Genomic DNA, 27,542 nt, shown 5'->3' on the forward strand with positions numbered 1-27,542 from the left:
TGCTAGCTGCTCCGCACAGGCTTTCAGATCCCTTGGTGAAACGTGGTCCGGTCCCGTCGCCTTGTGTGGGTTCACCTGCTTCAGGGCCCTGAGGACCTGTGTGTGAGTCACCTGCAGCGCAGCCTCTTCTGGGGCCCATGAGGTCTTTTGGGGGACCTCTTTGTTGTTCTGGTCGAACCTTGCATAGAAGCTGTTAAGGCTGTCTGGCGGGATGTTACTCTGGAACTCTGATCTGCTGGTGTTTGTCTTGTAGTTGGTGATGGATTTGATCCCCTGCCACAGGCCACTTGTGTTGGTTTCCCTGTGGCAGCTCTCAATTTTCTGACTGTAGTTCCTTTTGGCAGCTTTGATGGACTTCTGGAGGTCATAGCGGGCGTGTTTGTATGCTGTGCTGTCTCCAGATTTGAAGGCTGCACGCCGTTTGTATATTTTTGTTCGCACATCTGTGTTGAACCAGGGCTTTTGGTTAGGGAAGATGCGGATGGTCCGAGTTGGAATGCAAATGGAGGTGCACCAGTCTATGTAGCTGCTGACTGTGTCCGTGTATTCATCAATGTTTGGTGAAGCTGCTTTGAAGATGCTCATGTCTGTGGCCTCCAAGCAGCCTTTCAGTTGTTCCACAGCTTTGTCAGTCCAAGTCATTACAGTCCTGGTTGTGACTGGATCTGCTTTAAGCCTCCTTGTGTATGTGGGCTTCAGCAGGATGGCTAAGTGATCGCTCTTTCCGAGGTGAGGCTCGGGGGTGGCAGCATATGCATTTTTTAATGTTGCTGTAACATTTATCCAGAATGTTTTTTCCCCTGGTGGGGAAATCAATAAATCTGTGGAATTTTGGAAGACTTTTCCGGAGATCACAGTGGTTGAAATCTCCTAGGATCACAAATGCAGCACCAGGGTGGTTGTTCTCATGCCTGCTGATCATGTTGTGCAGCTCCTGGAGTGCAGCTGCCTCGTTAGCTGAGGGGGGAATGTAAACAGTGCTCAGAATAATGCACTGCAGCTCCCTTGGTAGGTAGAATGGCCTACACTTAACAGTCAGATAGTCCACGTTTTCAGAGCAAGACTGTGAGATTACGGTGTTGTCGGAGCTCCAGGACTGTTTGATAAAAATCGCAGTCCCCCCGCCGCGCGTTTTGCCGCATTCAGCGGCGCCGCGATCGGCTCTGCACTGAACCCGGCCGGTGTTATGGCCACGTCGGGGGTCCCTTGTCCGAGCCACGTCTCACAGAGACAAAAGATGGAGCAGTCCTGGATGTGTCGCTGTGTAGCCAACCTGCTGATGAGATCGTCCATCTTGTTCGCCAGAGATTGTACGTTGGCGAGGAGAATGATCGGGAGTGTTAGCCTCCCGCGGCTAGCCAGTTGACGTAGCCTTCGTGCAGTCCCTCCCCGTCTTCCGCGCTTGCGAGGCGGCAGCTCGATTCTGGGAGACGATCCTGCTGCGGCCTGTTGTAGTGAGATTCCAGCGTGGGGGTGTAGCTCCGGGTGGAGGTTCAGGATATTTGTGTCGAAATATCCTCTGTGATTAGTTTGTTCTAGCCGTAATAGGGCTTCCCGGTCGTACTTGATGTAAGCTAACACTTTGTGGACATTACGAGATAGAAACACATCTAACAAAAAGAAACACTTTTTTTCTTGTGGCCAGTCTAAGGCACACCTGTGCAATAATCATACTGTCTAATCAGCATCTTGATATGGCACACCTGCGAGGTGGGATGGATTGTCTTGGCAAAGGAGAAGTGCTCACTATCACAGATTTAGACAGATTTGTGAACAATATTTCAGAGAACTGGTTATTTTGTGTATGTGGAAAATGTTTCACATCTTTGAGTTCATACCATAAAAAATGGGAGCAATAACAAAAGTGTTTATATTTTTGGTCAGTGTATATCAATCAAAGAACTTCTGCTGTCGGTATTTGAAAGAATCTGCATCCTTTTGTTCACACAAGTGCATAGAAGTACATCAGTTTTTTTTACTATTGTTGGGTTGGGTTGTTTTTGTATCTGTGGAGATGTTTATGGTTTTTATTTGACTTACAATTTTCGGTTTAACTGCCTTGACAGACTGTTTTTCTTCATTTACTCGGATCTGCAATTAGCAGTTTTCCCCTCCAGTCCTAATCGTTCCTGTCAGACCAGTGGCAACGAGGCCCATCTGAAGCTGCCACTATGAACTGCCAAACTGTCTGGAGTCCTCTCATATCATTCCCTTTACTTTCTTCTTTCTCTGGTCACATGTGCTTTCTTTTTATTATGTTTTTGTTCTCATTCTCATAAAGTCCTGTTGTTTTTATTTCTGTTTTTTGGAACAGTAGCCATGGTGACAAGGTATTTTCTCACTTCATAGGGAGCAGTGTGTTGTTTTGCTAACAAATTTTGGGGGGTTTTGCCTCCTTTTCCACATTTCACAACCTTTTCTATTTTTCTTTCCTCTCGGCTAAGTTGTACCTTTCTTGTCTTAACTTTTTTGTACAACCCTTTAGCTATGGCGACCCAGGTCGACCTCCTTCCAGACAGAAAAGCTGAAAAACGAAGAGGAGGGGAAGAAGAGACTCCAACCGTCAGCGTTCAGTTCACACAAAACAAGCTCACCTACATGGACAGATTGCTTCTCAAGAAGCACCGCAGGTGTGGCCCATTATTCTCAGCTATTTTTAAACATGCATCACAAATCTAAAAATTCTATAACCTTGTTCACAGAAATAATACAAGCATGAAAAGAGAAATACATTTTTCTGCTGATGTCTGCTATTTATGTTTGTTACCTAGATCGGTTGCAATCTGTGTTTTTTACCCACTTTTTTCTTGCAGTGTGTACTTAGACCAGTCCATGTATTATAAATATTACTAACATGTTTAGTAGGTTGTCTGCACATTTCCTAGCATTCAGACAAAACAGTAAAGGTTTTCTCTTTCCTTCTTAAACTGCCTCATAGTTATTCATTTCAGACCTTTTTGTACCTCTCTCTAAAAGGTTGCTGAGGTGCAAGTCCAGTCAAACATTTTAAAAAGAGATTTAAATGGCTGAAATAGATCAAAGGTTTTTTAGTCAACATTTATAAGAACTGATTATATAGCCTCGTAATGGGCTTTAAGGTAGTTTGACCGGTCAGAGACTGAACTGTGATGCAGTAAGATGCTACATCATTATCAAATTGTTTCAAAATGAAAAGAAAATTGATTTTAATCTCATTCATTCATCAAAAAAAAAATGAATGAATGAAAAAAAAAAGGATTTTAATCTGTATTGGAAAATACTATTTGAATTGAGGCATGCTAGATTTATTTTACCATAACTTAAAATGACCAAGTGCATCCCAGTACAACACACATGCTGGCAGAAAAAAAAATGATCAAGCCATTATTCCAGTCCAATGTGTGGAAACACTTGTTTAGATTTTGCAACAAAGTTTTTTTTCCCCCCTGGAATCTGCTTTTTTTTTCCAGGATTTTTCCCTTGCAGAGAAGGAAGGTCTAAGGGCAGGGAGACCAAGTTTAGTTTAGTTAAACAATCAGCTATTGTGTTTTACAACTGATTCTATGTTTTGTACAATTAGTAACGCCCGTTGAGACAACTATTGGGCTATATAAATAAAACTGGATAGGACTAAATTCAATGTGACCACACAGTGTGGTGGAATGTTCCCTTTAACTTTGGATTCCTTTGAAATGGAAAAAGAACAGTGGGCTGAACTTTGGGAAACTAATATGTGAATGGATTTGCCAATAATATTGTTTACTTGTGTTGGTTGTGCACATATTTAATTTACGCTGGATTATCTTGCAAGAAATACAAGAAATCTGGAAAACTTTTGGTAAAGCTTTTGTGCTTAGTTCAGATCAGTAAATCAGATTTAATCAGATTGTTTAAGATAATCCAATATTGATTATGAATCGTATCCGCAGCCAAATTTTGATATGTATTGAATTGTTGTTAAGATGAATATTTACACCCCAATTAATTTGCCTTTTTTCTTTCTTTTTACGTTGCTATTTGGGATGGCTTTTTCCATTTTTTTCTTTAGATGCATGTCAAACCTTTTCAAACCAACATTATAAGAGATTGGCATCAGATAATGACCAAGTTATTAATTTAAATCATATGCTTGTCATATGTTTGTTAAAGTGCGGTAAAGTATAACCTTCCCTTGTTGGCTTTACACTAAAGCCAAAAACATGTGTTACTCTCAATGGAAGCTTTGCTTTTCAAAAAGACTGCTGGCTTCCAATATGGTGGATGATTACGACAAGAAGGGCCCTAACAAGGTGACAAATACAATACATGCTCACCTCGCTGTTATCACTAAAGATTCCTCTGCTGCTTTTCCATAGTTCTCCTACATAAGTTACTAGTGTAAAAGCAATTTCTTTGCACTTATTGTGTGGTACTCTGCCTGAAGGTTTGGCTTCAGCAGGTTCCATTATTACAACCTTTATTTAAGCAACTCCTTTTGGGGAGAGTTGTTCACTAGAGAGCACGTCGGTGGAACAGGGAGCAAAGTGCAAAATTAGGCCCACTCATTCCTGAAGCAGGAAGGCTCCAGTCCCCAGATGGAGCTGCCTTTAACTGTGGAATAGAGCAGAGAGCTAATCTGGAGTGCAATAAGCCCGCAGCAGTGATGGTGGCAGAGCTTAATGGGGAAACAGAGAGACTTGTTGGCTGGCAGGAAGGAAAAACGAAAGACTGAATTTTAACAAGCTTCAATAATAATTGGAAAAAGGAGCGGAGAATGTGAAAGAAGGGAGGAGATAGAAGGTTTAAAGAATTTGCCAGGAGTATTCAGATACATTGGAGTCGCAAACTTTATCACAAAGTAGATCTGTAGGAGGTCGGAAGGTTATAAGGAGTCACTTGCACACTTGGTCTTTCTTAGCCAGATGTTTAGGACTAGCTTAGAAGTTTGGACAGGTTACACAGAGCACAGGTGGGAAACTGGACTTGAGACTTGGACTTTAGTCACTACTAAGTCTTATGGGCAGAGACTTATAAACAGTGTTCATTTGAATACTTGTGTTATTTTAGCTCCAAGACATCACAGTCAGGTCTGAAAAAAAGAAGAAGCTTTTTTATGTTTTGGTAATGCAACACCAAGTGCCTGTGATTGTGTCCCCACAAGTTCTTTAAAAGTGCTTTTAACTATAAGATTTGGGACTTGGACTTGGAAAAGGGGACTTGTGAGCATCTCGCACCTGAATGCTTGTCATTCTGGGGACGGCAGGCTTCTGAAGAAGAACATTTGATTGATGCAGCGGTCAGAAATAGTATTTTGTTTTGTTTTAAAACTTCAAGAAAAGCCTGGAATGGTTATAGCGGTGATTAAAACACCACAGGCTGTCACTTGTTGCATTCCTTAAAACAGGTGATTGAGTGGACCTAGTGGGGATTGTTCACAGAAACAGATGTATATAAAGGGAGGACATTTAAGAAAAGTCTCATTTACTTAGAAGGAAGTGTTTTGTATTTGCAGGACACCAACTGAAAATCCAACTCCCTTACTGAATGATGAAACTAAATTAAAATTACTACCTGATGAAGATCCTGAGGAAGACGCTGTTTGCACCTTCACAGGTAATCCACACAAAAAAACATTTATTCTTTCCTCCATGTTTATCTTTTTACTTAATTGAGAACTTAACTCTTGCTGTACATGCTCTTCTCTTTAACTTTTCTGGAACTCCTTCAGATAAAAAAAAACATGGAACAGATACCTGCAGAAGTACACATAATTCCAAACACACCATTCTCAGATAAACAAACACAGAACTGCAGAATCTTGTTCTCTCAGTGGGTCAGACATATCAGTGCTTGCACATCCATCCGTGGCAATGTGATGGGTAATCACTTGCTGTGATTGTGTGGACAGAAAGCTGTTAGAGGTGGCTAAAGCCTGACATGGTTTGGTATGGGGGATTCAAAAGCAGAATGGAGCCTAGTCTGTACTCTCCAGGTTTGCTATCTGGGACTCATCAGTCAGTTGTAAGTTCTGATTTTTTTTTTTTTTTTTGTCCCTTAACTGTGGCTGGAAAAGAGATGTGTGGACCTGGATTCGTTTTCTCCTTCAAAACCTCTTGACCTAGGAACTGATAAGTGACTCTCATCACAAAATCTAGACAAACTCAGTCTGACTGTTGCAATCTGCAGGCTCTTGTCTTCCTTCATGCAGCACTGCTGCTGTAAACACTTGCTCCTTCCAAATGATCTTTGGTAATCTCAGTAAAATAAAATTTCTCTTAATATCTATTCATTGATGTCTTCTACAGCAGAGGTTCGCTTTTGGGGATCTTTCTTTTAACTCAATTTAGATACCTGATGTTCTTTAAGCCTTAGTCAGAAGAATTTAGGTTGTCTAGACCTGTGGAAGGTTGGAGGGAGGAGAAATCACATCTTAAACCACTGTGATCATCTTTTGATCTATTTTCAAAGCGTTCTCAGTGATCTTTTACTTATGATGATGCCATTTTTTAGGAAAATTTAAAAACCTGTGTCGTTTTCTAGGACATAGTTGCTGCAGAGCGGCATTTCTACGCTTGCCCGTAGAAAAATGTGCATGAACATTTTATTCTACAGACTTACCAAGTGGTCTCAGATCTTGATTTATGTGCGGGCCATCTGCGAGCCCCATACACGATTTTCTGTTTTTTGCCCGCAGACAGCCAGTATCCACCCATAAGGGCAGTTATGACTAAGTTGTGACTGGAAAGGTCTTTCCTGTGAAACCATGTTTGGGCATCATAAAGGGGGGATATTTTTATGATTAGCCAAATTCATGAAATAGCTTCTTCTCTTTCATGCATTTTGTCCTGTCCAACAGCTGAGCAAATAGATGAGAACTGAAGGCTTATTGTGTTGGACATATTTTACCATTGCAACATGGTGTTATGAATCTTCTGACAAACAAGGTGTATATGTGTATAAAACCCTTTTGTAATTCAGGCTATACTTTTATTTTTTAATATTATTATATTGATTCTATCTTTAATCATTTTTTGTTCGACCGGACGGAAAAGAAGAGAAGGGAAGAAGAGAGGGGGATGTTGGGGGTGGGTGGGTGGGGTTGTGGTAGAAGGGTGATCATAGAAGGAGGGGAGGGTAAAAACATGTAACAGTTTGCTTTACTTACAAGCATATGTGAATTGGGTTTTTTTTTTGCACTCAGTCTCTCGCACCTTCTATCAAACCTTAAAATCCCTGATTGATGCCGCTGCAGTTTTCAAAATGTCTCTCCTCTTCTGTCTTTGAATAGTCATTCAGTTTCATGTGTTCTTCATTATGGGGATAACCTTAATAATAATTTTATTACTTTTATGTCACATTGCTCTCATTTAAACTGATACCAGTTTCATTTATGTGATCTTATTCACAGCCGAGGAAGAGGATCTTCATATCTATTTTGCATCACTGTTTGCTCCCCCTGACAGCAGCAGCAGGACAAAGCCGCAGATTGTTGCACCTGAACCGTGCTTTGTCATACAAATCTTGGATGAGGTAAGAATTTGAAAGGATTTTACTTAAATTTCTATTACAAAAATAGACAATGCAGCAGGAAGAGGTAAGACATGTAAACTTGCACAGGTTGTCCAAACACAAGGGATTTTTTCCCCTCCAGTATCATGTTAATTTTGCTGATTTGTGTGTTAACAATAATCCGTTTTCTCTTTTCTTTTTTTTCAGACAAACATAGACACAACTAGAGAATGTGTTCAAGAGCAGAAGACAGATAATAGAATGCAAGTACAAAAAAAAAAGAATTACATGTTAGGGGCTGTACAAGAGATGTTTCATTCTTAACCACTCACATACCTGTACATACATTCTCACTTTCACATACATATATATTCCCTCACACACATACATTCTCATGCTTGCATCCCTACAATGATGGCTGCATGCGTTTCTTTGCAGGTCACCATGGTTAACAATGGAAGAACAATGATTACTTATAAACTAAGACAATCCAACACTTAAATGTTTAAGGCAGAACAATGTTTAATTTGTAGTTGACTCCTGCTGTGTGTGATTCAATAAAAAGAAAGTTTAACCTATATGAGTGACCAGTCTCTTCTGTTTATGCAAGAAAAACAAAAAGAAATATGGGTCAATGTCAGGTCTTTAGAATATGTATTTATTTTTAAACCAGTGTGAGTGAATGTAAGTGAGATTGTATGTATGTGAGTGAGAAGGTCTGTAAGTGGTTCAGAATGAAATGTGTCTTGTACAGCCCGTTATATTCTAGGACTAGACTAGACTTTGTTTGTTTGACACTGTTTTACCAAAACATTAATCACATTTTCTGTTCAGAATATGCCTAATCCATCCGTTCATTTGTGTCAGTGGTTTTAATAGCAGAATAGACTGTTGTAGGGGGCAGTTTTGTATTGCACAGTAGTTGGGTAACTGAGTTCTATGCTTTTCTTGACAGGGTTTCATTGGTTCATCAGATCTCTGAGACAAGTTTGAAAAGTTCGGATTCCGAATCAGCTCAGTCTTCCTCTACAAAACAGCCATTCAAAGCTGTCACACCAACACAACACAAAACAGGAAGGAAGCTCAATCCTACACAACTGCAGGATGTGGGTAAGCAGTTTGTCATCAGTATGTTTTTTTTTACAGCACATAGAACACTGTTCTTTAAGATTTATCTATAAGTGATGAGAAGTGTTGGGTTTTAAATACAAGTGTAAACCTGCTGAGAAATTGACTTGATCATATCTGTCATATAAATACTAGCTTTAAGACACAGATGGGAAGGTGGATGACTTTAATGAGCCCTCTAAAAGTCCAGTAGAAGCCCACACTCCTGAGACTCATTATTTTAAGTGAATCAATCAAAGCATCTGCTTGAAGCCCACTCACTCCATTGGCTCTCCCACTGTTCTCAAAAGCTCCAAAGCTATCTGTTAACCACTAGAATTGTTGCTGCAATCATCACACTCACAGCTTGTGGGCATTGGTTCTTGATTAATCCCTACATTATTACACATTCCATCTGTGTGACCATCCATCTATCCTTCATTACTTTATTCTCTGTAGGGTCACAAGGGTTGCTGAGGCCTATGCCATACTGGTTGCTTGTGGTTTTTGTTTCTTGCAGCTTTTGAGTACAGCAAGTCACACATCTCAGAAGATCGTCTTCTACCTTTGACACCAGGATCTTTTCCCCTAAGGTCTACTTTCACAGTCTCACCACCAAGTTCCACTGAGTCAGCCTTATTGCCCAACATTTTCTTTCCGAGCCCGCAAACAAAATCTGAATCTTATGTCTTCCAAGAACTAGCCTCTCCTACGAAGCTTTTGGAAGCACCAAGAGACAAGCTTATGTCCCCACGCCATGTTAAACAATTTAAGAGTGGCCCTGAAAATCAACTTTTGGAAGATCAATTAACACATGTGCCATGCATGCCTGCCGGAATAGACCCAACCCCCACTACCCTGGAACCAGTTCGATCAATAACAGGTCCTGTGCCATGTCCGTTACACAAGCAATACTTCCCTAAGTCCATCCCTAGATATGGAGAGTCTCCTCTTTGTACATCATCTACTCACATTTCTGATGACTTAAAAACTAATCAATCAAGTCAGAACACAGACTTCATTGCATCACCTCTTTTAAATATCGGCGCCAATACTGTCAAAATGGAAGAAGAATTGGAGCCATCAGCAGGTAAGCCGATATCTTCATTAATCTATGTCCATGTTTTTAATTCTCTTCAAATATCAACGAGATCCTTGATTTAAAATTCTATTTTTAAATTTCCAAATGAAAAACTTGCAAGGATTACCATTATTAACTCTTCATAAGACACAACTGTGAATTATGTTTAAAAGATAAACCAAACCTAAATACAAACATATTTTTTCTTACTTACATACAGAGAGAAAATCAAATCTGTAGTAAAAATAAACAAATAAATACAACTTAACACAAAACAAAAGTCTGGTACCAAAAGGAGGTTAATAATTTCTTACTTTGTATACTTTAAAAAACTGTTTGATAATTATCACTTCAAAACTGTGATTTTGAAATAGAACATTTCTTCCCAGCTCTCTGGCCACAGACCTAAAAAAACTGTCAAAGTGGAATACCTCTATAATTATATTCATGGCCAGGGTGCAAACGGAAACTTGCAAGTGTTATACATGCGAATTAGTTTTCTACTATTCAGGTTAATAAGGGTTAGAAATACTTTTAAGTAAGCAATGATGAAACGTTATTATTATGTGGATGGATGTGTTAGCAATTAACTAAAGCTTGGAGGATATTTACCTTTAACTGCCTTTTGAAAGTTAGCAATTCTTAGAAATTTGGACGCTAATGGGTGAGTTTTTGCATTAAAATTAAACGTGACATTAAAACAAATGGAAACTGATATGGATTTCCCCAACTGTCCTTAGTCTTCTCTTGCCTTCTCTTGAGTTTTTTATCTTTATTTACTTGTTTTAACTTAATACTTGTCACCTCAGAGTTTATCTGTCTATCTTTTATTTCCACCTTTTTTTCTTTTTGTCGAAAAATACTGAATGCCAGCTCCAGCAGTTCAAAATAATTTAATTCACTGGCAACCCACTGTTTTTTTTATGTATAAGAGACTTAAAAACTGCTGCTGCACTGGTTCAATTGGTGAAAAGTAAGGACAGTCAGTGTGCTTTGCTGTTTACTGTTTAACATGGTGTGAAACACAGAAACATTATGTTTGATTATTGAACATCAATCTGATTTAAAAAAAAAAAGTTTTTTTACATAGTAAATCAAAACGTCAAGATTTTTTATCTTTTTTTTAACACTTGCATGTGTATTTGTGTGTCTTGCAAAGACAGTGGAGATGAATTGTCCAGTGATAGCCTGAGTCTGGCTTTATTTGAAGAAGACTCCTCAGGCGTGGAAACACAGATCCAAGGACATTTAACAACAAAGAAACTGAAGGAAAAGCAGAGCTCTGCGAGTTGTTTTCAAGAAGACTCCTTTATTCCTGCAGAGCCTGAAAAAGAGAAGGATTTGCTTACGGATAAGCCAGAACGACTCATGGTAACATAAACTGTTATGGTTTTTAGTTTTGAAATATTGGACCTTAAGATGAAATGCACTTGTAGTTGTGAAGGGAACATCCTTCCTCTTTTGAGTGAACATTACGGATTCACTGCACTTTGGTGATGCCACATATTGGTCTGATGTGAGATATTCTTATCAGAAAGCAAAGCTAAATGAATCTAATTAGCAAGAAAATCACCAATCAGAGCCCATTACCTATGACTTTGGCCTATTTTTGGCCTTTTTGAAGTCCCCTTTAAAATAAAAACTCTTGCATGTCTTTACTTAATATGTTAAAAGTTGTGCTTTTCATTTCCTCTCTAATCTGTTGGATAATATTTATGTCCACGATGTCTTTATAACATTTATCAGAATGTTTACAGTTGTGATGTTAAAGTCCCACTCCAACCCTCTTTTGATTTGTTTTCAAAGCATTCCCTGTGGTCTTTTAATAATGACTATGCCATTTTTAGCCAAAATAAAAATAAAATTCCCATCATCCATCTGTTTATATCTTTTTCTGCTGGCTTACAGCCCATCCCATCCCCAAACTAACATTGCCAGTACAACAAAAATAGAGAGCAATATTGGAGCTATCCAGTCGTTTTGTGTCTGCTCCTGATTCACAATGAATTGAATAATAAATACTCAGAAATGCAAGTTGCATCTTAATTTTCTTTACATATATTCTCCATCATGAAAAAAATGCCATAAGAGAATGTTAAAAGCACCAAAAACATGATTTTCATTGGAGTGGTTCTTTAAAACCACGAAACATAGACTGGATTAAAACTAAGCTTTCTGAATGGCGTCAAATGATTTATTAACCCTTTAATCTAGTAAATACTATGTAGATTGAAAGAGGAATGAACACATTAAAGTTTGGGGGTGATCTACAAAAAAAAGCTGGAACAAAAAGATATCCATGATATTAAATATGTTGGAAGTTCTTTTGATCTTCTTTAGTTTTCACATCGTTCTTTATCTCTTCTTCTTTCTGCCTTCTGCTTTGCTTTCGCACTGACGGCAGTTGTTAACTAGTTCATCTGTCATCTAATGCAAAGCGTTTGGTCTCACCAAAGACATTTTTTCCCCTTGTAGCACAACGTCATTGTCTTTGGTCTCTTGCCATTGCTTTCTTTATTTTTTTCCCTTGTTAGTCCCTTGTCTGTATCTATTCTTACGCCTTCCTCCTTCGGAGCAGCTGCATTCCCAAATGTTGTTCTCTCCCATATTCTCCAGGCCTATGTACTCTATCTCACAAGGTTATGCATTAAATCTAAACTGGTCTGTATTTTTCACCTCATTCCTGTCTCACTGAATGACACTTGCATGGAGGGAATAACTCACAAAACACACCATTGTAATGCGCCAAGGGTTAATTATAAATCGATTAATCAAGTGGAACAAAGAAAACGTAGCCGAAGGGGAATACTCTCTTGTCAAAGACCTTTCCAGTATGCATTTACACACTGACATTGAAAAATTTACATTTGATACAATATCATGCATTGAACATTCATTATTTGGATTTGAAACAAACAAATTATATAAATTTCTGCCACTAATCTATTTTTCTGCTATAATTTAGTTCACTTCCACATTCTGTTTATTAAATCCTTTTATTACTCGTGTTCTTACACGCCCCGATCACTTTCCTGCTTGATCTATTTCCTCTTTTCCTTGTTTTACCCTCCTGCTGTCTTTCATTGTGAAGCATCTGCGCGTTTGTTTTGTATCTGTTTATGCCATCCTAACATGACCTGTTTTCTGACTGTCTTAATTTTTCATCTCACCAGGCTTCCTTCCATTCCCCCTTCTCCTCAGTCCCTCCATCCGTTTCCATGTCCCCTCAGGTGATGCAAAGCCAGAGTGTTGGGACTGGATCACAGCACTTCTGTGATCTGAATGGGTTTTCGCCTCTAGGTTTGGATGTGGATACTTGTTACACCCATTCACCAGAGCAGCCCTTCTGCAGCAGACAGTCTTCACTGCATGACTTGAACCCAACAGGTTGGTTATGCAGGAAAAAAGTATTTTGGTATGTGTTGTTGTGTGCTTGAATATTTATTTTCCAGTTTCAATACCTTTTGTGTGTTTGGATCATGTTTTCCCAAAGGCTTTATTGATAAAAAGTGCCAATGCTGTTTTTGAGCTTTAGGGGATTAAATTTTGAAGATTACCTCTGTGTCCAACCTAGACCTGACAATACTTTCCAATTTCCAAGCGCTATTCATACCATGAGAACCTCATAATAGGGTTTTGAACAAATATGTAAAAATATAAAGTGAACAAGAGACTTGAAAATGAGTTTAAACCCTAAGGAGTGCTGTTTGCGTGGCGAAAAATGAGAAATGTGTGACAACACAATCTACTTCTCATGGGTCTAAAGGGGCTGTGTGTCTGCCTCTGCCTGAGCCTGCGTTTGAATCTTCATACGTATTTGTATTAAACTTCCTAATTTTATTTACAACAAACAAAGACCAAATTCTTTAAATCTAATTTGATCAATCAGCACTGCTTTTATCATTAAATCAAAAATAATTATTAACACAATATAATACATTGTGTTGGAGCTAAACGATTAAGTCTAATACTTAAATTATAGACCAGTTAAACCATCTTTGAACCCCTCTTAGAGAGTTCTAAATACTTAAAAAAAATGAAAATTGACCAGACAACAAGAGACTTGAGCTAGAGATTTAAAATTAAGTCATACTTTAGTGTCACATGCAGAGAACTGAGACTTGACTTGGGACTCCACTTTAATGGCTTGGGACTTGAGGTTTAGGACTTGGAAACATGTTTATTCTTAGGTTTTAGCTCTAGGAAATCCCTTTCAGGTCTAAAAACAAAGCTTTTGGATTGAGACTGTAGAACCATCAACTGCCTGTTTGTGTGAGCGCTAAAGCTAAGTAAAAGTAGTTTCATGAAAATTAGAGACATCCATCCATCCATCTTTCTCCACTTATCCGGGACCGGGTCGCGGGGGCAGCAGTCTAAGCAGAGATGCCCAGACTTCCCTCCCCCCAGCCACTTCCTCCAGCTCCTCTGGGGGGACGCCGAGGCGTTCCCAGGCCAGCTGACAGACATAGTATCTCCAACGTGTCCTGGGTCTTCCCCGGGGCCTCCGCCCAGTGGGACATGCCTGGAACACTTCTCCAGGGAGGCGTCCCGGAGAGATCTGAACTAGATGCCCGAGCCACCAAAACTGGCTCCTATCGATGTGGAGGAGAAGCAGTTCTACTCCGAGCTCTCCGCGGGTGACCAAGCTTCTCACCCTATCTCTGAGGGAGCGCCCAGCCACCCTATGGAGAAAGCTCATTTCAGCCGCTTTTATTTTGGACCTCGTTCTTTCGGTCATGACCCATAGCTCATGACCATAGGTGAGTGTTGGAACAAAGATCGACCGGTAATTTGAGAGCTTTGCTTTTTGGCTCAGCTCTCTCTTAACCACAATGGATTGGTACAGCGACCGAATAACTACGGACGCTGCCCCAATCCGCCTGTCAATCTCACGCTCCGGTCTTCCCTCACTCGTGAACAAGACCCCAAGGTATTTAAACTCCTCCACCTGGGGTAAGGACACTCCTCCCACCGAGAGATGGCAAACTACCTTTCTCCGGTCAAGGACCATTGCCTCATATTTAGCGGTGCAGACCCTCATCCCAGCCGCTTCACACCCGGCCGCAAACCGCCCCAATGCTCGCTGGAGGTCCTGACCTGATGTAGCCAACAGGACAACATCATCTGCAAAGAGCAGAGACGAAATCCTGTGGTCCCCAAACCAGACCCCCTCCGGCCTAGACATTCTGTCCATAAAAACTCTGAACAGAACCGGTGATAAAGGGCAGCCCTGCCGGATTCCAATGTGGACCGGGAACAGGTCTGACTTACTGCCGGCTATGCGAACCAAACTCTTACTCCGGTTATACAGAGACCGGACAGCCCTCAGTAAGGCTCCGCGTACCCCATACTCCCGGAGCACCCTCCACAGGATACCACGGGGGACGAGGTCGAACGCCTTCTCCAAATCCACAAAACACATATGGACTGGATGAGCGAACTCCCACAATCCCTCCAGCACCCTAAAGAGGGTGTAGAGCTGGTCCACTGTTCCACAACCAGGACGGAAACCGCATTGTTGTTCCTGAATCTGAGGTTCTTAAACTCCCCCACCACGTTAAGGTGGCGGTTCATGGGGGAGAAATTAAAGACAATAAAATTTTATTTTACCTAAGTATTTCACTTATTTCACCTATGTCTTGAGACTGCAATTTACATACACATTCCATCTTGAAAAGCATGTCCCTTTTCCAACTTAAACTTACTACCCTGCTGTGGATTTAGCTGTATGTTAAACAAGCACATTTTTTAAATAGATTTGAATAACTGCAAAAGACTGGTCCTTTCTTTTTTTTAAAGAACAAGGTTCATTGGAAAATCTTTTTTTCTTTTTTTACCATGTCTAACCATTAATAATCAAGCTGTCTGGTTGGCAGGCTGATCTACATCCATGCTGTAAATCAGACCCTGCCTGACCTCATAGTTCTTATTGCAGCTCTTTCTCCTGTCTAAAGCTACTAAATATGTGCATTTTAAATAGCGGTTATTATTTTTGAATTTGTAAACGTTTTAAAATTGTTGTTTTTGCAGAGCTCTTAAAAAGGCTCATCAGCGTTTCCCTTCATCTTCCATTAAAGACCGCCTTTTGATTGTTTTCATGCCCGTGGTTAATGAATAAGGTTGACAGTGAAATGGCTCCTACAAGGGCACTCCTACCCTGCTTACATGCAGCCAGTAGCTTGTCAAACTCTGCACCGTCTCCTCCACCATTGTTAAAGCTTCACAGAAAATGAGAAAGAAAAGTTAAAGATGAGAAATATCACCTTGACAACACCTCACACTCATTTTTGTTCCTCCATCATTCTCCTCTGTTTTTATCCCATGTCAAAGCAAGAGCAACATTCAACGAGACCAAGTCTGTTTCCAGCTTTTTCTTTTACTCTCTGTTTAATGCTAATTTCCAGTTGTTGCATGAACATTTTCTGTAAAAAAAAACATATAAAAATGGTGAATGGCGTATACTTATATAGCGCTTTTCTATCTTCCTTGAAGGCCGTAAGCGCTTTACAGTCACAGCCCCATTCACACACACAATCACACACTGATGGCGGCTCCACTGCCAAACACTGGCGCCGATTTATAAAAAACAAAAGGCAACATAGAAAGCATGTCTGTCTGTGAGCTTAAGGCCTTTTTATTAATAATTCAAGAAACAAACATGGCAAAAGTATGATTTGCTGCAAAAGCATTTCAATTTCAATCATTAGCCTACACAAGTCTTGACATTATTATGCTAATAAATGCCGTCTAAATTAAGGTTCATGAATAAAATATCCTTTTCATGAGTAAAATATGACATTTTCTGACCTGTTTCCCTCTAATTCTTGCAAGGAGTTCTTTTCTGGGTTGCAGAGTCATGGCAAACTATACTTTAAAAACATACAGTGCTGCGACCTGTAAAGGCAGAACTAATCGAATGGTTCTTCAATATATTTGAGTAAAACTAGCAGCACATTGACATTATTTGATCTGTGCTCTTTTGAATGTAGTTATCTGAATTCAGAATGTTTCAACTTGTTTTTATACTGGGAAATCCTACTTTCCAATGACTTACATTATATCCTTAATTGTTTTTCTTTACATTTTAATCTGTCTATATGCCTTTTATGTCACAAGCCACGTATTGCAGTAAGTTCAATTAGTTTAAAAGCCAGAAAAAGTAAGTGCTTCTGGTGCTCTAAAAGGACACTGCACTTCATCTGTAAAAAGTCAGTTCCTTTAAACTTGATGCTGTGGTGTGAAAAACAGCTCTAAGTGTGAACACTGTCGCATACATTTAGTCTTCATTCACATATGGACCTTTGCTGGATCTTTGCCACAATAGTGCTTGTAAAATCTTCCATAATATACATTAACAAAGGCAGTTGACTGACTTAAAAAAAAAGTCATTCATTTTAACATCTTTTGGGTTAATAAAAAAAAAATAAAAACTATTACGCAGCCACTCCTTTTGTGAGGACAAGCCTGTAAAAGTATTTTTAGGTCACCAATTCAAGCACTTAACTGCTCTTATTCGCCATCCTGTCAATAAAAAAAGATTACATGAGTCCTGTTGATGTGAATGATAGAAGACTCACTGCAGTTTAAACATTGACAATGATTCCTGCTAACTCTGTTTAGTTGGCCTTTTTTATGATTTATTATCATTTTAGATGACACTTAAAGGAAGTCTTATTTACCTTTTCAGTTACTATAGTTGACATATTGTTCTCTCTCTACAAATACCTGTGTTTCAAAGTTTGTTTTATATTTTTTCATAAAAAAAACATAATTGGAGGTACATTTTTTCAACTTTATACTTGTTATTTATCTTTGAAATTTGACTTACATTGGCTTCAACAGATGCACGTCTAATATACACATTTAGTTCACAAATACTGTATGTGCAGGTGTGGGAATTGTAGCAGGAATGTATTCTCTCGTTCATGTCTCCATCCATCCATCCATCCATCCATCCATCCATCCATCCATCCATCCATCCAGGCCTTTCTCACAGTGTATCGCTGCTACAATGACAATAACATTTATGGATAGGAAGGACAGTGGAGGAAAGGTTTCTAGTAAAATAAAAAAAGAGCCAAAATGCCTTGTGTTATCTAAAATGACCCTTAACAGTCTTCAAAATAGGAGGTTTTCCTTCTATTTTAATAAACAGAGATTGTTAGGAATTAGTATTACTTCCAACTACCTCTTGAATGAAGAGTGTCTGGTGGCTTGTCTGTATGTTGCTCAATAATAAACTACCAGCAGGCAAAAAATGTACCAAGACAACATCTTGGAGTTTAGACACAGATGTTTGCCATGAGGCTGAAGATGACTAATATTGTACAGGGGAAAAAGTAAAAGGGAAGGTTTGTGCAATTCAGTCATAAAGAGAGAGAAAGACTGTTCCAAAGTTGCAAAAATTCAAAGAATAACAGAAAATTGGCTGAGTGAAAGATTGACAGGATCTCATTGGCCAAGAAAAGTAAGGATAATTGTGAAAAAAAGGTGGATTTAGCAGGTGGAGACATTACAATTGACACCAGTTGGCAGTGTAAAGCCTGCAGATGTGACTGTGTGGAGTTAAGTGGTATTTGTCGGGTACCGGGGTCCAGGGCGGTTAGGTTCACCTTCCCTTCCGGTTTGGGGCTTTTATTTTGTTAGGTTACGGTTCGGTGTTCTGTTGTGCTTCTGTGGACTTGACGTCTTCATCGCCAGCACCTGTTTTACTCACCTGTTGTCAATCACTGTTGTCTGTGTATATATACCTTGTGTTCCTCCTCACTTATCACCGGATCGTTCTCTTATGACTGTTACTAGTTTACGAGTCTCAGAGCCTTCCTCAGGATTAAAATCCTTGTGTTTCTCAACTTCTGTCGTCCTGCATCTTGTGTCCACATCTTCGTTCCCTGACATTACGATCCGGTCCCCCTCCCTCATCCTTCTTCGGTTGCTTCCACAGACTCTCCTGTAGTTCCGTTGGAGGAACCCATGCAGCTGGGTCGTGGTCGTTTATCCCCCTTTGAGCGCAGACGACGGTTAGCGGCGGGTGAGTGTCTTTACTGTGGTCAGCGGGGACATTTCTGTAAGCACTGCCCAAATGTCTCCGTTCGTCATTAGGAGTGGGCACACTGACGAACGGAGGGCAGGCGCCCACCTGTTCAAAATCCACCTCCTGTTTTCTGGAGGGTCATGTCATGTCTAGGGGGTGGGGGGTTTCCTGTTCAGGCTTTATTGGACTCAGGGGCTGAACAGAACCTCATGGATGCCGAGCTAGCCAAACGGGTCGGACTAAAGACCGAGTTACTCCCCCGTTCTTGGCAGGTTATCTCCCTTAATGGAGAGGCTGTCGCCACTATTGACCAGATTACTGAGCCAGTCCACCTCATACTGTCTGGGAACCATCACGAGCATACTCGTTTTTTTCTGTTTGACTCACCACATAATCCGGTGGTTCTGGGGTTTCCTTGGCTCCTGGCCCATAATCCAGTCATTGACTGGCCTAACAACCGTATAAACAGTTGGAGTAATCACTGTCACAAGGTCTGTTTACGCTCAGCTCGGCATCCAGGGGCTGATTCCGCTGACCCAGTAGGACAGCCGTCCTCACCCAACCTCTCCAAGGTTCCCTCTGAATACCACGATCTGGGAGAGGTGTTTTCGAAATCCCGGGCTCTCTCATTACCTCCTCACAGGCCTTATGACTGCTCCATAGAGTTGCAGCCCGGTGCTACACTCCCCAGGACTCATCTTTACAGTCTGTCTAAGCCTGAGAGGGAGGCCATGGAGCAGTATGTGACTGACTCTCTTCGGGCGGGCCTTATCAGACCCTCTTCGTCCCCTGTGGGAGCGGGGTTTTTCTTTGTAGGGAAGAAGGACGGTTCTTTACAGCCATGCATTGATTTTCGTGGGCTAAACGCCATCACTATTAAGAACCGTTATCCTCTTCCTCTCATGAACACTGCATTTGAGTCTTTGCAGGAGGCCCGGGTCTTCACTAAATTGGACTTAAGGAATGCGTACCACTTGGTGCGTATGAGGGAGGGTGACGAGTGGAAGACCGCTTTCAACACACATCTTGGACACTATGAGTATCTGGTGATGCCGTTTGGTTTGTCCAACGCTCCAGCTGTTTTCCAGGGCATGATTAATGATGTGTTACGAGATAACATTCATCATTTCGTGTTTGTGTACCTGGATGATATTCTCATCTTCTCCAGGACCCCCAGCGAACATAGGCGGCATGTTCGTCTGGTTCTCCAACGGCTCCTGGAGAATAAACTGTTTGTGAAGGCCGAGAAATGTGATTTCCACTCCTCTAGTGTATCGTTTCTGGGTTTTGTAATCACAGGTGGGGAGGTGCGACCTGATCCGGCTAAGGTCAGTGCGGTGGTGGATTGGCCCATCCCGGCCACTCGCAAACAGCTCCAACGGTTTTTGGGGTTTGCCAACTATCTACGCCGTTTCATCCGGAATTATAGCTCAGTCGCAGCCCCCCTTACGGGTCTGACCTCCGCCTCCTCTCCTTTTCTTTGGACAGAGGCCGCTGAGGGCGCTTTTCGGGACCTTAAACGCCTTTTCACCACGGCGCCGGTCCTTGTCCAACCTGATCCCTCCGCCCAGTTCGTTGTGGAGGTTGACGCTTCGGACACTGGGGTTGGAGCTGTGTTGTCCCAGCGTAAGGGTGCGGACAGCAAGCTCCATCCTTGCGCCTTCTTCTCCCGCCGGCTTAATCCGGCGGAGACGAACTATGACGTGGGTGACAAGGAGCTTCTGGCCATCAAGTTGGCGTTGGAGGAGTGGAGGCACTGGTTGGAGGGGGCGGGTCAGCCTTTTGTGGTCTGGACTGATCATAAGAACTTGTCCTATATCCGGACCGCAAAACGGCTTAACTCTAGACAGGCACGGTGGTCACTGTTTTTTGCTTGTTTTGATTTTGTGGTGTCTTACCGCCCTGGCTCCAAGAACGTCAAACCGGACGCTCTTTCTCGGCAACAGGAACCGGTGGTGGAGAGGCAGCAACCTAAGACTGTGATACCTGCCTCTTGTGTTCTGGGTTCCCTCTCCTGGCAGCTGGAGAGGGATATCAAAGCTGCCCAGACCCGGGAACCTGACCCTGGTAGTGGGCCACCTAACAGACTCTATGTACCCAGGGCCGTAAGGAGTCAGGCCCTTCAATGAGCTCATGCTACTCGCCTCACTTACCACCCCGGTGTACACAGAACTGTCTCTGTCAGATAAATGCATCTAGACATTAAAGAAAAACACAATTATAAACAACAAACCACAACAAGAATCAAGTTTCTCATGCACGAGGGAGAGGAGCAAATGTGTTGGAAAAGGTCCACCACGTTTCTCTTCTCAAAGGGCTGCCCCTCCCTGTGCTGCTTTTATTAAGAACACAAGTGGGAGGTAACAATTCAAGACAAAGACAAAAAGTTCATTAGGGGGTGTCGTCAAATGACCCTTTTGGTTGGATTCTAACTTCAAACAGTATCACTTATCAGCTGAGGACAGTGTGTCGTAAAACCCCCCTGTTCCTGGCTGGGCATGAGAAGCAGATGACCAAACACACAGAACTGTTTTCAGAAGAGGTAAAAAGGTCAATCTGAGTTAACATTTAAAGAAATACATTTAAACAATGATAATAATAAAACAAATTCCTTCACAGTCTCCTTCCTGCGTCGCTGTTTCTGGTGGCCCAGCTTGGCGAAGGACGCCCGAGAGTTTGTTTCGGCCTGCACGATCTACGCCCAGAACAAGGTCAGCAATCGACCACCAGCAGGTCTGTTACACCCCTTACCTGTCCCGAGCCGCCCGTGGTCCCACATCGCCCTGGACTTTGTTACCGGTCTGCCATCCTCTTCTGGGAAGACTGCAATCATGACGATCGTGGACCGGTTTTCCAAGGCAGCCCACTTCGTGCCCCTGAGTAAGCTGCCTTCGGCCGTTGAGACCGCCAAACTCGTCATTGAACACGTGTTCCGGCTGCACGGCATTCCGGTAGATATCGTCTCTGACCGCGGCCCTCAGTTCATTTCACAATTATGGAAGACTTTCTGTGCAGCCTTTGGCCCCACGGTCAGTCTCTCTTCGGGGTTCCATCCACAGTCCAACGGGCAGGCCGAGAAGACCAATCAGGACCTTAAGGTGGCTCTCCCGAGGAGAGGTCCTGGGAGCCGACATCGAGGATGCTGGACAAGGACATGCTCCGGGAGTTCCACCGCCGCCATCCTGACAAGCCCGGTGGTGCGCCCAGAGGCGCCCCTTGAGGGAGGGGTACTGTCGGGTACCGGGGTCCAGGGCGGTTAGGTTCACCTTCACTTCCGGGTTGGGGCTTTTATTTTGTTAGGTTCCGGTTCGGTGTTCTGTTGTGCTTCTGTGGACTTGACGTCTTCATCGCCAGCACCTGTTTTACTCACCTGTTGTCAATCACTGTTGTGTGTGTATATATACCTTGTGTTCCTCCTCACTTATCACCGGATCGTTCTCTTATGACTGTTACTAGTTTACGAGTCTCAGAGCCTTCCTCAGGATTAAAATCCTTGTGTTTCTCAACTTCTGTCGTCCTGCATCTTGTGTCCACATCTTCGTTCCCTGACAGTATTGTTGTTGAAATTGTAACAATGCTTACAACAATCCAGAAAAAAGAGTGGATCTAAGAACGTTTAAAGGGACTATATCATGCAAAATCTATTTTGGGGGCTTTTGAGTGTATTATAATGTTCAGACCTCACAAAAATAAACCCCAAAGTGGTATTTTGTTCCTTTCACGCTTTTCTGATTATTCCTCTAAAAACCTGCGTTATGGACACCAGCCCCTCCCAATCCACAAAATCAGTAAGGACAACCCCTTCCAGGAAGAGTCCAGCACCGCCTACAGACTAACACACACACTTTCTCTGGAGAGCTAGCTGTGTTTGGCAGAAATGCTTTCCTTTTATAAGACTATGCACAAAATGCACATCCATCTCTGCAAAAGTTTGGGCATTGTTTGTTTTGGTGGGCGAGACGCAGACACGCTGCATAGGCCGGCTCTGGGTTGACATCATGAAATAGACGGCACCCACTTCAAACGAAAGCCAGTTCCTCATAGATCAAGTAGTTTTACTTCCGGGGAGAAAAAAGAACTGAGAAAATAACTCATATTTCTTAAAAGAAATGCATTATTCTTTATGCCAAAGGTAATATATTATCATATACACAGATATTTAATATAAATGCTTAAAAATAGCTTCATATAGGCTATTCTAAAATAATATAGCAAAATGATAAAACACAGAATCTCCTCAACCCTCGCCATCTTCTGCACCCAACATAATGAAACACAAAATGACATAAAACTCAAAACATAAATAGAAATGGAAACAGAAGAGGTAATGCGTTCTCATCCTCACTGACTTTTGATTCAAATTGATGTTACATTAACAGTGGGGCTAACTTCATACACCCTTATTCTAAAGTTATTACATTTTAAACAGAGCAAAGGATGCAACCACTAAGATAAATCAAAAATGTATTTCATCATGGGAGTTCAATATATCCACAAGTATATTTGCGTTATGTGAGCATATCCAAAATTGTTTTCACTGCATGCGTCCTTCCTCCCAGGCTGCCGGGTTTGACAGATCAGGTGGTTGAGAGGCACTAAGTGGAGGTTTTGTGGCAGCTTAAAGACAGAGCCAGACGCAGAGGAGGAGGAGGAGAGAAGGAGGGCTGAGGGGATCAAATAAGATTGAAAGACTGAAAGATTTAACACTGTGGCTGAAACTGGTTAGACAGCGAGCAGCATGAGGAATCAGTGTGCTGCAGACACACATGTAGTGATCCACACCATCATAGCTTCTCAGCAGGAGCCTTGATGTGATTTACAGTGAGCATGTGGGGATGGATGTTCAATCTGATTCAATTTGATGTGGCTCGCAGTGGACTGGGATGAGACAGCACTCGTCCCATTGACCATTGAGACCATTTCTGTATCTCTCACCCTTTTTCTTTGATTTCAAAGTTTTCCTCTGTCTCCTTTTTGCCTTCTTCTTGGCATCTTCTCTTATTTCCTTTTTACACGCGCACCTTCTTCATGGGCTTGGGGCATGGGCATGGGTTATGAAAATGTCTGTCTTCACCATGTCCATCACTGCATGCATTACTTAGTAACACTGCTAACCAAATAGTGGACACTTCACTAATCCAAGGGAAAAAAAATATTGATCATATCATCTGTTAAGGGACAAATACAAATATTGTAATGCATTAGCAGCCAGGTCAAAAAAAATCTTTACCTCCCTTTCCTTGGCTGTTTTTTTATGCGTAAAAACATCTTTCACAGTCTTGCAGATTTTGGATTTCAAATCATGAGTCCATTCCTTCAGAGTCATGGGGTTGCTGGAGCCTGGACAGGTTGCCAGTCTGTTGCAGGGCCACACACACACTCACATTCACACCTAGGGATGATTTAGAGTAACCAAGTAATCCATGACACATGTAAAGTAAACACAAATGCACATTGAGAACATGCAAACTACACACAGGTAAGACCCAGCTGGGATTAGAACCAGGGTCTTCTAACCATTGCAACCACAATGCAACCTACTTTTATATTGTGATGTTCACCTTACAGACCATTCTCTCAGGGTTTGCCACAGCGCATCAGCTTTCAAAGATTTGCAGAGGTGGTTGGGCAGAGAGTTTTTACGCCGGACGCCATTCCTGACACAGCCCTGTATTTTATCCGGGCTGGGAACTGGCACAGGATGACCCAGACTTTGGCCTCCTCGTGGTGACATGGTTAGATAGAAAGTGTAGCATGAAGGGTCTTGCCTGAGGACTCACACTGTATGACAGTCATTGTGCCCCCTGGGAAACACACCCTGGTTTCCCTTATGCCAGTCCTACACACGGCAAACTAAGCCATCTAGCTGCCCTACTTTTAAATCAGGTTGTACTTTATTATTTATCATTTGTTTGTAATCTGAGATCTGCATGTTCAAGTCTAAGAACCCTATTAGGGGCTGTGACAGTAAAATACAAAGTTTACCACACTTTTTTGATGTTATTAAGAAACTTTCACATTTGTAATGAGCATTAAAGCACACGTATATTTGTCAAATTCATCGAAATAAGCCATGTGACTTGTTGAACATTGTAGAAAACTGGACAGATGACAAAAAACAAGAGCTGTTTTGTTCCCCTTTTTTTCTCAAATCCCTGTTTCACAAAGAAACATTAATTCATTCATCTTCTTCCGTTTATTCCCTTTCGGGGTCATGGGGCTGCCGGATTCTATCCAGACCACTTGTGGGCGAAGGCAGGGGAAACCCTGGACAGGTTGCCAGTCCGTCTCAGCACAAAAATGTTTTAAAAAAAAAAGTTAAACACAATTGTTATTAGGGTCTTTTGGGTGCCATTTTTGTATAAAACTGAGTTACCAACCAAGGTCAATATTTATGAAATGTTCAATCAGGAGTGTTTTTATTCTCTTAGTATGTAATTAATGGAAAACCTTAATAGTTATTGTTTGAAATCCAATTAGCTCATCACAAACAGTTTTCTGATTGTACTCATTTATTTGATTTTGATTTTTTTTTTTTACTAAGTTAAAAGTAATGTAGTATTTTTTGAGTTTATTATCTTCTCTGTTTTATTTGCACTCCTTTTTCGTCATGGAATACATCCGTAACATAAATTAATATATACTACCTTCATCTTTTTTTGTTTTTTGTCTCTTTTTATCTTGTTCTTTCTTCAGTGTCTGTGACTGACGTGTTCAACAAATCCGCACCTGTTCCCTCTGGAACTGTAATCACAACCTCGAGACCTCCTTCTGTACCAACCCATTCATTTTCTCAGGCAGCAAAGGAGATCATGGAGATCAGTAACATGGACCTGACAGGATGTGAGGATCCAGATGTAGATGCTGACACCGTTGCACGTATTCTACAGAGTCTGGAGCAGGAACTAGAAGCTACAACAAAGGGTGCAGCAAACATCTTACACTCAGCTCTGTGACCTTTAATCAGCATATTACATTGATCTTCATTATTTTCAACCTCCAAACAGGCACTTATTCTTTGTTATTGGATATTGGAAACAGTGGAGGTCAAAATCAAGATTCCAAGCCCTGCTTCGTTTGGTGAGTACTGTGCAGACACATCAATTACCACAGCAGCAGGTGAAATCACTAAATCTCTGAGCAAAATCCACATTAAAATGCAAATAAAAACATTTTTTATAGAAAACACAGATTGTTTTTTTGTTTTTTTTTTAATCTAGATGTGTTTTATAGTAGAAATAATGATAATGAAGTAGCATTTTGTTTGCATGTTTGAATGCAGTTTCGAGAACACTGATAATTCAAACATGGCTACAAATGAGAAGCTAGATAAAAGACGACATCAAAATACAAATGTCTGCCTTTGGTTTGATGATGCTTTCACACAGACTTATGCATCGAATTTGCATCTGCTAGTGTCATTACATATGTGTCCAATTCACTGATGGATGCTTGTCCAAAATTCTGTTCCAAGACCTGCCTCTCCTTCTGTATGTGGGCGGAGCTACTGTCAGAGGTTTTTAGCCTCATAGCTAGCTGGAAGTATTGACTGTTTATATGTATGTACCGGTATGTCATATACAGTCAATGCATGTTACACACCGATGATGTTGAGAGATTACATATTTTGAAGAGTTCTATTACAGCATCTGTTATCATGTGTCCATGCCTGGATTCATGAGGTCATTCAGAGACTCTCCCAGTGCGGTGAGCTTCACCATCTACTGCAGGAGCTGCATCTGAATGACAGTCTCAAAGCTGAGATCATGATTGGTCGACACGACACAAATTCTTCTCTAAAGTTAAGATTTTTGAACTCTGGAAACATCGTGGCAAGGCACGCTGCGCCTGAAGCTCAAAACGCACCGCAGAACCTGTCAGCTTGTCTTTACATTGACTTAACATTGAAACTGCCACACAAATCACTTTCAGTTTGAACATAACATAAGAATTGTAGTGATTTAAATCATAAGCAGAACTGCACCTGCCCTCTATACAGTGTTGCAGTTGCTGGTTAAAAGAAACATTTTAAAATCTGCCCTGTTGAAAGTGTCTTATGCTATTTATGTGCAAAAATCTTTGGAATCTGTAAACATCTTTGAACCATTCCTACAACCTTATGGGGAAATATGTTTTCTCCACCTTAATGGGAAGACACTTACAGTTGTCTTGTTCCACCATTGTTCAGCTCACAAAACAAAATTTGTTGTTTTCAAATTTAAACCTTTAAACTTTTTCTCCTATATCACAGACGACAATAGATCTTAATCCAACCTTTGAAACACTTTAGTCATGTTCCCTGTGAGATATCTGAAGAGTTTAACCATGTTGGTTATAGACCTTAAATAATACTTTATCTTCTCTAGATATGAGTAGTTCTGTGTCAAAATCTCATTGTGTGGTAGAGGTAAGATCTTAAGCCCGAGCCCGAGTCATTCGGGTCGGGGACTAAAATGACAATCATTATGTTCGGGTCGGGTCGGCCAGGCTTCTCTCTCGCTGACTTTTTAATAAATATATTGTAATGGCTGCAAAGAAGCTCCTTAGGCAGGTGGTTGTCAAACCGCTCTTTATTAATCCTGTACGTCAGAACGGTTACCGCACGAACCGAAAGGCACAGCCAGCTTCTTCTTACTCAGAGGGAGAACGTTCACCGAACGCACAAACACACACACACACAGGTAGACCCTGCTCCCTCTATCCAACCGTTGATTGACACACACTGTGGTCCAGCAACTGGCAGAAAGAAGGGGGCGCCGGCCACCCGCAGCTTTGTCCCAACTCTGGGTCGTTACAATATGTTTATAAAGATGTAAACTAAAACGATGTGTGGATACTAAACTAAGGAATACT

The 27,542-nt window shown here is 41.3% G+C and overlaps 1 protein-coding gene and 1 long non-coding RNA gene across 5 annotated transcripts in view; one reads left to right on the forward strand and one right to left on the reverse strand.

Moving 5' to 3' along the window:
• LOC110016249 (uncharacterized) overlaps nucleotides 1-27,542 on the reverse strand; it is a 75,229-nt gene that overhangs the window by 37,715 nt on the left and 9,972 nt on the right. The window lies entirely within an intron of this gene.
• zbbx (zinc finger, B-box domain containing) overlaps nucleotides 1-27,542 on the forward strand; it is a 56,295-nt gene that overhangs the window by 26,730 nt on the left and 2,023 nt on the right. Inside the window, exons 7-17 of one of the 4 annotated variants that reach the window (XM_020708420.3) lie at nucleotides 2,486-2,630; nucleotides 5,471-5,571; nucleotides 7,367-7,488; nucleotides 7,675-7,730; nucleotides 8,423-8,577; nucleotides 9,095-9,664; nucleotides 10,815-11,026; nucleotides 12,886-13,042; nucleotides 18,600-18,686; nucleotides 25,386-25,613; nucleotides 25,697-25,769. In XM_020708420.3, the coding sequence (XP_020564079.1) occupies nucleotides 2,486-2,630; nucleotides 5,471-5,571; nucleotides 7,367-7,488; nucleotides 7,675-7,730; nucleotides 8,423-8,577; nucleotides 9,095-9,664; nucleotides 10,815-11,026; nucleotides 12,886-13,042; nucleotides 18,600-18,686; nucleotides 25,386-25,613; nucleotides 25,697-25,769 (1,906 nt within the window). Of the gene's footprint in view, nucleotides 1-2,485; nucleotides 2,631-5,470; nucleotides 5,572-7,366; nucleotides 7,489-7,674; nucleotides 7,731-8,422; nucleotides 8,578-9,094; nucleotides 9,665-10,814; nucleotides 11,027-12,828; nucleotides 13,043-18,599; nucleotides 18,687-25,385; nucleotides 25,614-25,696; nucleotides 25,770-27,542 lie in introns of all 4 variants that reach the window. The other 3 variants (XM_020708419.3, XM_078929621.1, XM_011482848.4) reach the window with 3 other exon arrangements.

Source organism: Oryzias latipes, chromosome 13 (assembly GCF_053564925.1).
Source record: "Oryzias latipes strain Hd-rR chromosome 13, Olatipes_Hd-rR_3.1".
Classification (NCBI taxonomy): Eukaryota; Metazoa; Chordata; class Actinopteri; order Beloniformes; family Adrianichthyidae; genus Oryzias; species Oryzias latipes.